The following is a 14,767-nucleotide window of genomic DNA, read 5'->3' on the forward strand; positions in this document are numbered from 1 at the left end:
ATCTTCAAGAAATGAAATAGGCTCGTATAAATCAAAATTGCCTCCATTCTAATGAACATTTCTAAGGTAAATGTTGGAGTTAACTTATTTGGTCAAGTTTCACAGCTCTTCTGTTCAGCGGGTACTGGAAACCTGAATGAGGAAAGTTTACTGGGGAAGCACTGGGCAAGGAAATAGGGGCACAGAGGTTAAGTTACTTGTGCAAAGTGTAGATCAAGTCTGTGGCAGAGCTCCAGGTGAATTCAGGCTCTCTGGGTCCCCGGTCACTGCCATCACCATACTAGCTTTCTCTTTCAAAGGATTTTCAGTGTCATCTCTGATGAAATGATTAAATCAAAAGGTCACAGGCTGTGTTTCTAGGAGGGGGATGCATACCTGTTTTGCTTGGGGGATGCTGAATTGTTAGGTGAGATTTTAATTTTATTGTATTGTAATAGTAATGAAATCAGTTATTGATTTTATGAACACTGGACTTGCCTCTTTGATGATAGATGCTGTAGGCTCTGTGGATTCAGACGTGAAGTGGCTTGGCTGGAAGTCTCAGTGCAACAGAAATTGAATTGAGCCTTATGAGTGAGTCAGATGAGATGTTTTTCCTGGGTAGCTCTAAAGACATTGTGGCCAACTGGTTGTCACAGATGCCCCACTGAAAAGGCTCTCCATTAAAGAAGTTCAGTGTGGGGGCTTTATCCAATTGACACACTGTTCTTTCTCCACACCGTTCCTGTATTTGTTTCATTAATTTTCCCCCATAATAGAAGGAGACTGGTGGATAGGGACAAAGTCACCTATTTTAGGAGCATTTTTCTGACAAAACTCTGCTAGTACATTATATGGAAAAACAGTCTCAGAAGAAATTTTGCTTGTATCAACAAAACAGTAGGGGGGAGGGGTAGCACTATTTATTTTAGGGCCTTTTGAATTACGCAAATTTTTCTTTTAGCCAAATAGTACCTCCTCATATTCCTAGTGTGTGCTGCTGTGCCAACAAAAATTGGTTAGCTTTGGATCAGATAATCCTTCGGAGATTAAAAGTTAATAGCATTACCACAAGTGATGTGCTGCTTTCCTGGTATTTGTAGGCAAGAACTACTTGTAATGGTAGTTACTACTTACTAGTGGACAGCCTGCACTATAGGGACCCTCTAATCTTGTAGTCAGCTGTAGGGTGATGTTCTGTGGAGACAATTAGCTACTCAGTAGGGCGGTTGTGCCTGGGACACTGCACACAATGAGGGGAGGGAGCAAAAATAGTGAGATTATTTTTCCCTATATTTTTGGTCTTTGACAACAAACTGCAGTGGAGACAGAGCAGTGTGACAGCCATGCTTCCTTTCTGCCTCAACTCCAAGTCGCTGGAGTGTGATGCAGACCCTAGACATGCTTTCTTCTTTGCCATGTTGTTACTGATTCAGACATGATCCCCTAAGAAGGTGATCCATTTAACTGTCCTGCAATATGGTATGTTGTGGGAAGATTAGTCCTCACATCTCTTACTTGATTACTTCTAATTCTTCTGGTATAACTAGCAAAAATCATAATTGTCAAATAACAAACGATCTACATATTTAGAGTTTAATGCCTATCTGTTCCTATTATTCTGTATTTTTTCCAAGCCATCCTTCTTGTAACAATGCACAGCAATGTTTTTCAGGTTCAGTGCACTTTCAATTAGCTTATTCTTTTATGTGTCTAGGAGGTAAGTTAATACAGTTGTTCCAAATTTATAGTGTCACCGTAGTGCATGCAGTATCCATACCTGGAATGCAGGCCTAAAAGTACTGAGTGGACTATGTTCAGCAGAGAATAATGATCCATGCAAGCATGACATGTTAATTAGAATATCTATGATAATTTATTTACTATATTATTCAAATAAACATATGAGATAGATAATAGAGTTGAGGGAAATTACAGAAACAGGTAAACAGAGACTTCTTCAGCTCTTAGGAAGCTTACACAGCAGTGTTAGGGCAGGACAAGCTTAGTATTTGTACATGTGGGTTGGATCCCTGAAAGAATTAGCTGTAATATCACAGTGCCACCAAGATGATATTTGCATGGTGTATCAGGCTGTAAAACGAAGACAATGCCCAATTTACATAAACCTCTGACAGGCAACAGGGAAGCACTTGCCTAACACAGACTGTCTGTTAACCATGTGTCTCACAGCTTGACAATAAGAATTAAACGCTAGCATTATTTTAGCCAGATGTTCTCCTCAACAGCAACCTTTTGTGGTTCCTTTCCATTATGTATATAGTGCACGTGATATGAATTTTCTGCCCCAGTCAGTGCTGCACTTAAAGATCAGCCCAAACAAGAATGCGCCTTCACTGAAAGTCATAAACCTGTATCTGCTACAAAAGGGAAATTAGGCATATTCCCTCATCTCTGGTGGAATGAACATCTCTTGTATTTTTTGCTGCTACCAAAGTTGATTGTATACCTTCCCTGTAAGTCCTCCCACCCACAGCAGTTGACTTCAGTGGGAAGAGGCCCAATCCCATCACTCTCAGAAATGGCAAGTGTTGTTTGACCAGGCTTCAGCTGGAAGAGTAAACTACATTCAGTGTCTGAAGATGCATCCTTTAGATTGTATCAGTGAAAGGAAGTAGCTATGCATGAGCAAGCAATGCCTTTGATTCTGCAGATTCTTACATGCATTACTCTTTGTATTTTCCTATTCTGACTTTTCACACAAAATAGGTTATGTTCAAAATAAGCAAATCATAGAAGACTTTTTTTGTTGCAAATTTATTTCCAAAACCTTAATAGCTTAGGTGCTCCTCATATCTGTAGACTAAATATATTTTCCAACATTAATCTTTATGTCCCTTTTGAACATGAAAGGTGACTTCCAGTTCTTACTCTTTCAAGAGTTTGTGTTTGGGAAAAAGATCTAACAGCTTTGCTCTTTAAGGAAATGGTTTCTTATATTCATTGTACGTACTCCCGAACTGCGAGTTCTTTCAGGGTAAAAACCCGTACGGGATCTTTCTTTGCCTTCCATTCTTCCAGTTTTTCTTGCAAAGACAGAAAATCCTTGCCAAGTTCATATGCCAAAGCGATCATTGTTTCTAACAATGGGATATAATACCTGTGGCTGGTATGCACATGAAGGCGTGACAGAGCTTTTTCTCCATATTCAAAGGCACTTGCTGGGTTTTCCAGGTCCTTGTGGCACACCACGATAGCACAGAGAGTTGGGACAATGGAGACAGGGTTGTGCCTTGTCAGCCTTTCCTGCAGACCAATGACTTCTAAAAGGATTTCCAGAGCTTTGGTGTACTGGCCACCCCGCAGGCAGCCATATGCTTCCTGAAGCTCTGGCCTTGTTAAAAAGTCAATGAATTTTTTTGATCTTCGGATATATTTCATAGAATATAGAAGTCTCAAGTAGTCCTTGAAGGCTAATTTTCTCTCATTGATTATTTCTTCTGTGAAGTTCCCTGTTAGAGTTTTTTTGGGAAAACTCACATCTTCCATTTCTTCACTAAACTCTTCCAGCAGATTTCTGTGCAGCTTCTCAAAATCTGAATAACGCCGTTCAATTACAGATTTGTTGCTGTCAAAACTTCCTGTTTGTAAAACGATGATTTTATACATCTAAACCAAATAAAAGAGAAAAATAAACATGAGAAGGACCATTTCTGGCTGTAGTGCAGTCAGATTTTGCCTGTTCTTGTTTTGAAAAGACTGTGCTTGTGTATTCCACTAGTCAAAACCTTCCTGCACTAATTTTATTTGTGTAATCCCATATACTCCTTTGGTTTATAACAGTGCTGCTAAATCAGAGATTGTGTTGCATGCTGAGTACAGGCCTGATCTTTGAAATCTGCAGCCATCAAATTAATAATTCCTACCTCCTGCTGTTTTGGACTTTTGTCACCAGACTTAATGTTAGCACGTAAATAAGTTGTAGATAAACAATATGCTAATAGATCCCATCCTGCAAGGTGCTGGGAATGATGAACTAGCGACAGACTGAAGCACATAAAATCACTTACAAAGCATTTCTATAGCTGTACTTTGTTTATAACAGCCATGGCTGCTGCAATCAATCATCTTCAATGAACTGAATGGATTTCCCAGACTGAATGTTGAATGTAATCTTTTTTACATTGGTCGTAATAGTCAGATGTTGTTTGTATCAGACATTTCTAGGGACTTGGGGGTGTTGTTAATGCTGTGAAAGAAGAGGGAGTATTTGGCAGTAATATTTGGTGTGTGCAAAAATAAGATGGAGCAACTCCAAAGCCTTTTTTCCACTTAACAAGACTCATTGTCTTGTTACTCAAACTTAACTTGGCATATAAATAATGCAAAATAATGTAACAATTCTACAAAAATCTGTTTGCTATCCAAAAGCCATTACCAACAGCTAACAGCAACACTGTCCTACATTAAGTGTACTCAAGAGTATGTCTTCCTCAGCTCTTTACTAGCTTCAAAATGACTGTAATAAATGTGATAGCTGCAAAATATGTGTTGTGCAAAATACGTGTTCTCTTCTGGTCCTGATCCAAGCATAGCGATGTTGCGCAAGGGTCAAATCCCTAACGTGCGTAAAGTGGTGGAGCGCCTCCGAGGCCAGAGTAACTGTCACCATACACCAGCTACCTTGCTGGCTTTTCATGATGACCATGTTCACATTCAACTTCACCCTGTTTCCTCTGAATTATACAGAAACTGGAGCAGTTCTACTCATATCAGTTTTCTTTTTTGGTGATGTTGAAGGGTGCAAACCAGTACGAACACTAGTGTATGTCTGTAGTGTATGATTATCTTCCTTGTTTTTCCTTAAAGAGAAATGATCTCTTTTTAATCTTCATTAAATGATCTTTACAAGCACTCCTTGAAAGGCTTCTAAATTTGAGCTGACTTCTCTGATCTCTTTTTATTTGTAAGCACTATGACATTTTCCTGCACTTTGTCCTGCTCCCTGCTGAAAAGTGTATAAATGCCTGATACATATTCAAAAGAATCAGAAGAGAAATTTTTAAGCTATCTTTATATCAAGGGCAACTAAGTGAATAGCTTACAAGTACTTTTTTTTTTCATTTGTGGAGCATGCATAAAAAAATGAAAGAACTACCATTTAATTAGACTGTAATTCAAATTAGCTAAATTTTGTTGTAATGTAAATCTTTTTGCTTAGGTGCGTGACTTATGACTTGGTTTAACTACTTACAGGTATGCTGAATATTCTTGTTCTCATACAATTTTGCTAAAATAATTTTTAACTGTTCAACAAGCTGGATAGCTCTGAGTATATGCATGCATTGCAGCATCTAAGTAAGTGTGTACAGCATGCAGCAAGATCTTAGGACAGTCTCCAGTGCACTTACATGCTTCAAATTCTACCAGGCTGCATCACGCGGTATCAGCAATGCTACTATGATTCTTAGCATTTTTGATCTACAGATCTCAGAGTTTGTTGCAAACAAGAGAATATCCCTATCTGAATTTCACAGGAGTACTGAAAGAGACTTGCTCTATATCAGTCCTCTTGAAGGCCAGGAGCAGAATCAGAAATAAAAATGAAGTGTTACCACTGTGAGCAAAGATACAAAAATGCAAACACTTCTGTTGTTGCCCCACCTACTCATGTTTCAGCTTAAAAATATGACGGAAATATGCCACCTAATGGAACTCTAGGTAGGGAAGGGGAGTGATCCCAAGCAATCTAACTGAAGGATGTTTTCATGTTTGTCAACATCAAATAATTTTGCACTTGTGCTAATAAAAATATCTGATGTGGAAGTTATACAAATGCAATGCAGTCGCTACAGCAGGCTAGCTTAGTGGAAGTGTAACTATATTGATATTTTTATACTTGTGTGAATTCCTTTATAGTTGACAAGCTTCTGGGCTACTAATTTACTCGATATCACTATTCAACTGCTGCAGATTTTGTGAACTGAGTGTCAGAGGTTTTATTTAGGAGCAGATTCCACCAACTACACTCATACAATCAGTGAGAACAGGTTCTCCTGGGTATGATCACGGCTTGCAAAACTTGGCCCTTGGTATGCCTTTCATGTAGTGAGGCATGCTGTGTGCTGTGCAGACCCCTGCAGAGTGAATAAAATTAATGATCTTACATATTAATTTTTTAGCTTACCACATATTTAGGTAAGTGGTGCTCTACAATTCTGGTGGATGGGATTTCAAAAAGGAGTTGGACTTGTCTGCACTGGCGTTTTTCATTCCTCCAATATTCCTGAAGCTCCTTAGTGGTCATTGAAGAGTTGGGACTTAAGGATGAACTGGAACCTAAAACCAACATATTTAGTATTTCAGATTATAACCTTTGCACTTGGAAAGAAAACTCTTACGCATTTATTGTGAAAGGAGAGCCTAGGATTTCTGTTGCTGTAACAGTAAGACCTAAAGACTGATAAAATAATTTATTTCACTGATAATAAAGATAGGGCCAGATTATTTGAGGAAAGCTATTGTGGTGTGAAATTTTGAAAGATACCAAATCGGATACAGGACAGCTGATTGGAGAGTTTGCTTACAAGGAAATTTCATGTAGCTTGTAGAAAGGGTGATTTATCTCTCTTTCAAATGTACTGACAACACTTTTCATCAGGTGGCATATAGGCTAGCAAAGTGGATAAAAGAAACAGAATATTTGTGTTTCAATAGGCACACCAGTCCCACTTTTCAGTCAATACAGTTTGTCAATGTAGTCAGCTGAAGTCGGTCTGCAGTGTGTCTAACATTGAGACAATGGAGGTGAATGACAACAAATGAATGGGAAAATAACAGCTGGATAAAGACATAGGATTGTAAAGGCACCACAGTACTCCTTCAGTGGCCCCACTTCTACATGTTCTTAATCATTTGGCCATACAGTTTCAATCATCAAGGTCTTTGGGGTTTGGCTCAATCCCTGCAAAGCACAGATTTCCTAGGAGAGGTGGTGTTTAGGGCATCTTTGTAGGCTGAAGATCTTGATGAGATTACATATATATTGGATTATACATAACATTTTATTTAATAACAGATAACAGCAATTTTAGGCATAGTAAAAGTGCTGCCTCTTCATAGGGCATGTGTGATTAGCCTGTGCTTGAGATTAGCTTCAGTCTTGCCTTGCTCGTGCTGCCAAGGAGTTCAGATTTTGCCATGTACAGAAAGCATGCTCCTAAGGCTGGAATATATTTTAGGCACAGGGATTTTAAAGGAAAACTCTGTGTATGCATCTGTTTCACTACTGTTACATTATTACTACAAGTTTAATCAAGGCTTATTTTCAGAGGGGGATAGCCATGTAAATCTGGACTGCTGCTGCAATAAATAAAGCAAAGTTTTTAATATAAAAGATTAATGGCGTAAATAGCTACATGAAAAATAAAATTAAAGGATAGCATTAACCTTGAAGGTCATCTTTTTGTGGCTTTTCTTTTCTCACTTTAGATGAAATTCCAGCTTTGGGTTGATTTTGTTCTTCATCAGTTGGGCTTGTGGTAGAAAATGGGGTCATTCTGCTTACAGCTTCCAACAGTCCCTCTTCTGCCGTGCAGTGTGAGTCTTGGTCCATTGCAAATTATTGCTGAAAGATTACAGAAAATACGACATTTCTTAGTAGCATGTCTTCAGAGGATCCAGTCTGGTCATCTTTTTTGTTGACTTACTCATTGTTCTCTGTGAATGTGTACAAGGGCAACTGCAGTTTCATAAAAACTAAAGTAATAAATAGAAGTATCTATGTAGCTACCAGTAAAGAACTATTCCTATAACCATTGCCACTGGAAGTCTCAATATCATTTTGGCAGATTAAAATCAAACATGAAAACATGGAGTCACGATGAATAAGGTTAGGTGGGGAACTCCATTCTTACATATGAGAATTTTGTCATAAACTTCAGTGGGAGCAAAATTTTTCATCTTGCATTTTTCTCAAGCTTGCAAGTAACAGTTCAGATGAACTAAAATCTTGGAGATAATGAGTATAACTAGCAGCCTGGCTCTCTTATACTGCCAGAATTTATTGTTCTCCAGACTCCAAAACTTCCCATCTGTTCTTCATCACAATGGGTAGGGCAAAATAGGATGATATCTAAAGTGTCAGTTTCAGGTTCTCTCCAGAGATTTGTTTCTGTACTGTGAGAATAAACCAAATGAATCTGGGGATGGCTAGGTGGAAGGAGAACTGAGTTTTCTAATTATTCTACAGAATAATTCTCACCTCTTCTTGTCTTTTTAATGTATATACTGTGCTTATATGTGTATGCCTGTTCTGCTAAGACTACTATTTTACCACATATTGATAAAATGCCTAAAACAATACACTTCTACTCCATAGACCAGATTGGCCCTTCTGGCATCTAAATGACTCCCCAGGATGCTGTTTTGTTTTTTTGGGGGGTTGTATTTTTTTTTTTTTAAAAACCCTCCTGTTGCATCACTGTATTATACTAGCAGTTGAAAAAGTTCTAAGAGGATCCTAACAACTTTTCCCAGGTGCTGTGTTCTGTTAGCATGAGAGAAGTGCTGCTCACAATTCAGTCAACAGGTGATAATCAAATAACAGAAAAACCTACTTTAAAGAAACCAACAAGTCCTCCTGCTACAAATGTGAAAACAATTCCCAAGCAGTGGTTGTTGAGTAATAAGAGGGTTTAGGACAGGGACATTATTACATATCATTTGGCCTCAACTTGTCTACCACACAGTTATGCAATGCTGGATAGAGAGGTGAAGAAACTCCTTCAGCAGGGCTATTGATTTCTGGGAAATTACAAGGCTATAAAAAGAAAAGCAATTACTTCCCCCACTGGAAATAATGGAAGTGCAAACCACTTCCCTCTAACAGAAACCTTCCTCTGCCTGGCTTGGATAAGCAAGTGTTGTCAGCGTCTGTAGTAAGAGCATCATGGAAGCCCTTGTTTTTGGACTTCAGACTAGGAGGGGAAAGTTCTCACTGATCTTTTAGATTGGCTTTTTGAACACGAAGAGTAGCCACTTACTGTCTAACTGCTCAGTGTTTTGGAAATCATGATAGTTTATTCCAAGAGCATGAACTTGAAAATATTTGAGTTTAATGTAAAGATAAGCTCAAATATAGTAGATTAAATGAGGAGCCTGCAAATAGCTGAACAAATTTAATTTATAACCTTTTTGAACATTGGTATAACCTTATAAGCAAAACTGTATTTCCTGTATCTATATGTATGTTTAACTTTATATACATAATATATATATGTGGGTACATATATAAAAATACCACTTTAAACCAATACTCACCAGAGAAACACAACACACTTGTAAACAGAAGAATGCAGAAGTGAATGTTACAATATACAAGTCTTCTGCCCTGAATGTATCTGCCTTGAAAACTATCTGTACTTCTTATAAACAGTTTCACAGCTAAAAATCATTGTGAGCTCTTCTATCTAAGCTACTATTTATTTTTACATATTTTTAAATCCAAAACAATACAAACACTCTGCAACAAATGAGGCAATTTTACTGCAAACAGCCAGTCATCCTGGTCTGTTTCAGGGTGATGGCCACTCCAGCTGCTGCACTGAGTTGAAAACACTGAAAGCGAAGTGCACAAAACACTCACCTGAAAGCTGCTGCAGAGCTTCAGTTGTGGTGCACGTGTAGCCTGTACGAGGTCACAAAAAGCCTGCCTGCATTTTCAAAATGCAGAAAAACGTCTGTGTTTTCTTCTGACAGGAACACACTGTGTTTTACAAAAAAGGAAGGAAGAAGCCTCGATTAAATCAGACTTCCTCATCCAATGGGCTTGCTGGTTCAGTGCTGCCTGATTACGCAGATTTCCTACCTGCCCCAACAGCCCTTGTGTGCAGGAAGGCACGGCCTAGTGTCTGCAGGGCAGCTCCAGCAGCAAGGGCAGGTGTGCAAGCCCCCGTGTCAGGATTACACGTGCAAACACAAAGTCTGGCAGAGGAAAGAGTTGAGCAGTAAGTGCAATCCCAAAATAGATTACAACTTCTCCGCATGGATTTCTGAAACCAAACCAAACCAAAAACCAAACAAACAAAAATCAAAAAACCCCCAACAAACAAAAGAATCCACTTAGCAAAAGAGAGATTAGGAAAAACCAGCCAAATATGTAAATGTACCTGTGTGGAAAAATACGCACCTTGAGACATCTTTAAAATACAGACTTAACATTGAGTTCAGGAAAGAAAATGCAGATGGTACCACAATAACTAGCCTGACTCTATGTAAACTTGCACTTCTGACAGAAATCCCCATTCTACACAGTGCTTAAACATATGATTAATTTCAAATATCTGCCTAATTAAAGTTCAAAAAGGAGCATTATCATATATGACATTACTACTAAACTTGAAACGGGCTTCTAAGTGTGCCTAAAATTAATCCTGTGCTTAAATTCTTTGTTGAATTGAGGACAAAGTGAGTAAGAATGAAGCATTAATCCACATATCCTTTGGCCCTGATGCTTCCTTTGGCAGCTCACTTCACTTTGGAAATTTTCTTTAAAGCATCAGGACAGCTATTTCTGGGGAAATAATATGGACACTATCTTTTTTTAGTAATGTAATTTCTCTGTTGCCAAAGCTCACTCACTGAAAAACCAAGCACAAATGCAGCACAAATGTGGGAGGCAATCATCCAAAGGACCACATGGATCCTGCTCCACACATTCCTTTGGAACAAACAATTTAAAATAATGTAAAACCAGGGCCATAAACTAGCAATGCCTCTCTTCTGCTTTATTTCCAACATAAAACAATGCCAACTTTAATTTGGACTCAGTCTAAATGTAGAAGTTTTGCCAAAATAGCTGTCAGAACGATGAAAAATCACTCCCATGCAGCTACAGCCATACTGGCAAAAGCCCTATTGTTGATGCTGTTATATTGGCAGGGTCCTTTAGCCAGTTTAGTATGTTCCACACAGAAAGTGATTTAAGTTACACCAGAAAAGGGATCTGTGCTTGCCAATACAGCTCTAAGGTGTAGCTGTACCAGCCAACCCTTTTAAGTGTAGACAAGGCATGGGTTTCTGGCTCAAGTCTAATTCTTTTAAAGTTAGATTTATGGGGTTGGTTACAATTGTGAGGAAAAACCAAGGAGAATTTCAGTGCATTTCACTCATGCTGACAGTTCACAGATGTATTTAAGCTTTGAATTCTGAATCTGTTAATTTATGTGTTGCCAAAAAGCAATGTATTTTGTGATGCTTAGTGCTGTTGTCCTGCCCTTGATAAAGCTAAGGGAAAAGAGGAAAGTATATATTTCAGGATAGTAAGCATGACCTCTGGTTTCAATTATTTCAGAATAATTAAGTCCTAGTCAAATTAACCTGGATGATTAAAGAAAAGTGGAATCTGTTTTTATGAGCATAGCTGGCTGATATGAAATAATTTACAAGTTAAGGGTGTTCTGCAAGAATTTTGCCTGCCTCATTGGAGCCAGGTGTTATGTCACAGCCGGCTCCTGAACAGGTTCCTCATGCCCAGCAGCTATGATATCCACAGCAGGCTTAGCAGGCTGCTGCTCCTTATGCTGCTCCCATGAGCTCAGGTTTGGTCCAGGCAGCTCCTGACCCTTCACTGGGACCCAGTGTTGTCAGCCTGGCAGCATTTTACTTTCCTAAAAGTCTGCTTGATTAGCATATTCAACAAAAGCCCACAGTACACAGTCATGTTTGCTAGCAGAATGCATAACTGCTGTCTGTCTTTTTACATTCTTCATTCCAGTTCCAACGGACAAATACTGTGTAGAGTTAGGCAGTGGAAAAGGGGAATTTTTACTGTCCCATTCTGAGAGATGGGCACAGTGCTCTTACACCATCAATTTATCTGACTATTCATAAAAATGTGGTAAATTTTAATGAGGAAGCATGTTCTGTCATTGTCAGTGATGGAAAAGGGATCCACATGCACTTCCTCACTCAGGAGTTTGTATTCTGTGAAAGCACTGACTTTGACAGGCATAAAGAGTGTTAAAATGCATCTGCCAAGGGTTATGGAAAAAGTGTGCCTCTGCAATGGCATAGCAGTAAGGCAAGCTTAAAATCATCACTCTGCAGTGCGTAAAAGTGGATGTCATAGGAGCTAGGTTGTCCATACAGATTTAAGATGAAAGGACTTATTTTAGGAAAACTAACCTGAAAGTTTATGCACAGAACTTGGTAACCAGCCACTAGATGAGCTAGCCTTGTGATGCTGTGTTAAGGATGCCTGAATTGAAAGACCATATTTGGTTTTGATCATTAAAGAGCCAGAAGGGACTGCCTTGATTTATACCCTGATTTGGGCAGTTCACATTTTCCCAATCAGAGAGATTACATAAACTCAGACAGACACAATATTTAACTGTAGAATACAAAGCTGGTATCAGCTTGAAAAATTGTGAGCTAAACCAGAGTTATACACAAACTGCAGTTTACTGCCAGATTTTCTTGGTATTTTATTATAAGCATAGCAAGGTCTTAGTTTTGTAAAAGAATGTGGCTGCATTATCCCTATCACAAAATACTCCTCAGGTTCTGTCCTAAGAAATACAGCTTCAGGCAACCTCACAGAGTTTCTGCTGCTTTTCTCTTTCAGATCCCAAACTGTGTAAAGAATCCTTATTTATTTTACCAACTCTTTCATTAGAGCTGTAGATAATGAGGAGAAAAACAAAAGGGGGAAGAAATACCTAATATATTTATCCAAGTCCCATTTTATCACTTAACTAGTATTTAGAAAGTGCTGTAATGTTGTCTTTGATGCTTCTACAAGAACCTTACCTGTTTTTTAATGCAGCTGGGTAAATACCTACCATTTCCATGTCTGAAGTGGTGGAAAAATTCAGCTGTTCTGCATGAATATCCTGCACTTTTGGGGCGATGCTGTGAGAAATGATTACCATATTCCTGTGCTGGCACAGTACAAAATTCTGTTCCATGCTATTTGTATCATGTTTAATTGTACAGTGTTGTGTCATTTGAAAGTGGAATTTGTTTACCATATTTCATTATTACAAAACATGTCTCTTTTAAGAAGAGTGTAGTTTGATGAAATAATTTGCCGTTTAATGGCAAATATCTCGTGCTGATGTTACTGACGGGGTTTTCAGCATGAAAGAAATGTAACAGGCCCATTTTACACAGCCAAAGCCCTGTTACCACTTTATAACTCCTTTATGCATCTGAAGGAGTATGAAGGAGCTTTAAAGTAAATAACAGTCTTGGCCTGCCTTTCATCTGTGGTCTGTCAGTGACACAGAGCTGTTAGCAAGCCCAGTGGGTCAATAGGATATTAGCTTGGGTTAAATTTCACAAGCACTGCTCTGGCTGTAGAATGACAGACTTCCTAAATGGCCTTTGCTGGTCATTCTTTCTGCTGAAATCATAGAGGGCTAAGTACATAATTACATGGATTAGAGAAATGTTTTTAAATATTTGTTTTTTTGAGTTCTTAGGTATTCCATATGTAGTTATTCCTATAGAGTACTTTGATATTTAATTCTTATAGTGTCTCTGTCCCTTTTGCTTCTCAGATATAATTATGGTGTACTTAAGCTAATAATTATAGTCACATGTGTAATTTATTTATATCCAAAATGTAAACATAATGAAATTTGGGATAACAGCATTTATAGCAGACATGCTAATGCGTTTTGTAGCAGCATAAAAGGCAGCTCTACAAATGGAGGAAAATGCAGCTGCTGTGCATAGATGGCCACCTTGAGGATGAGCAGAGCATAACTTGGGTTTATGACATGCCTTACAAAATGAAGAAATGTAAGGCATAAATCTTAGTATCTTTTCACTGCTATTCATTCTTTTAAAATTAAGCATGAATTTAAAATGAAATTCTTCTTTTAAAATAATAAGTAAGATGAATAGTGTGAGCGTTCATTCCAGAGTATGGAATCTCGTTGTTTCCTCAGGAGTTTCCAATCAACTCCTGCTGGTTTCTGATGCACAAACTGCATCTCTCCATCTTGCACGTACCCACCCTGACAAGAGCTTGTGCTGTGCCTTCCCATGTCCTGCTGGGGTAGCGACCCACCCGGCTCCGAGCTGGGAAGCGGGTCCTCCAGCCCTGATCAGGACTGCACTGGGTCTGCTGACCAGTTGTCTCTGGATTCTGGGCATCTATAGGGAACAAACAGCCTTTGCTTGAGCTCAGGTTGAACTTCATGTTACTGAATTACGTAAAAACCTGTATTAAAGGAATGTTAAAGAGGCTAAGGAAGTAGGAAAGTGTTTAATCGCATGTCAGCATTATTACAACAACGACCATATGCTATTTTTTTCAAAGATGCTTCTTTGTAGGAAGTCCATTTCTAGCAGTACATTTCAGAAGTGTTTTTAAAATTATAGCACTAGTTTAGAAAACTACATGATTAAAAAAAAAAAAATCTTCTCTAAAAATAAACCTGGTCTTCTTGAAATGCTGAATGCATGACTAGAGCCTTTAAATGTAACTGTCCTGTTGAGCAACTCTTTTCTATTCTGGAGCTCATTCTCTCATTCATTATTTAAGAAGAGTTCACTATTTATGAAAAACAGTGATGCTAAGTGGATAAAATAGAATGGCATTCAGATGACAGTCACATGCAAAAGTAGGTCAGTTAAGGAAGAGCTACATTTGGCTTTTATTAAATCAAATATTCAGTAGCATTACTCGCATTTCTTGAGGGTCAAAGTATTAAGAAAATGGATATTGAAGCCAAGCCAAGTTTGACATTCACGGGCAGTCTCTAGGAAACTCCAGCCCGTGTTCTTGAGGGATACTTGAAACCCTCCCCCCGTT

The 14,767-nt window shown here is 38.5% G+C and overlaps 1 protein-coding gene across 1 annotated transcript; it reads right to left on the bottom strand.

Annotated features, from left to right (window-relative positions):
* Window positions 1-2,596: 2,596 nt before the first annotated feature.
* On the bottom strand, window positions 2,597-9,679 carry SNX20 (sorting nexin 20). Its single transcript, XM_051629484.1, has 4 exons — window positions 9,587-9,679; window positions 7,390-7,567; window positions 6,128-6,279; window positions 2,597-3,609 (listed from the first exon to the last, which is right to left on the bottom strand). The coding sequence occupies exons 2-4, from the start codon at window positions 7,553-7,555 to the stop codon at window positions 2,941-2,943; spliced, it is 987 nt and encodes a 328-aa protein (XP_051485444.1). The 5' UTR covers window positions 7,556-7,567; window positions 9,587-9,679; the 3' UTR covers window positions 2,597-2,940.
* Window positions 9,680-14,767: the final 5,088 nt, after the last annotated feature.

This window comes from Apus apus, chromosome 11, assembly GCF_020740795.1.
Source record: "Apus apus isolate bApuApu2 chromosome 11, bApuApu2.pri.cur, whole genome shotgun sequence".
In the NCBI taxonomy this organism is placed as follows: Eukaryota; Metazoa; Chordata; class Aves; order Apodiformes; family Apodidae; genus Apus; species Apus apus.

Coding starts and splice junctions, on each gene's coding strand:
- SNX20 (XM_051629484.1), bottom strand. CDS start 7,555: ATGGACCAAGACTCACACTGCACGGCAGAAGAGGGACTGTTGGAAGCT. Junction 6,280..7,389: donor ACAAAAAGATGACCTTCAAG/GTTAATGCTATC, acceptor TGTTGGTTTTAG/GTTCCAGTTCATCCTTAAGT. Junction 3,610..6,127: donor ACCACTTACCTAAATATGTG/GTAAGCTAAAAA, acceptor TATTTGGTTTAG/ATGTATAAAATCATCGTTTT.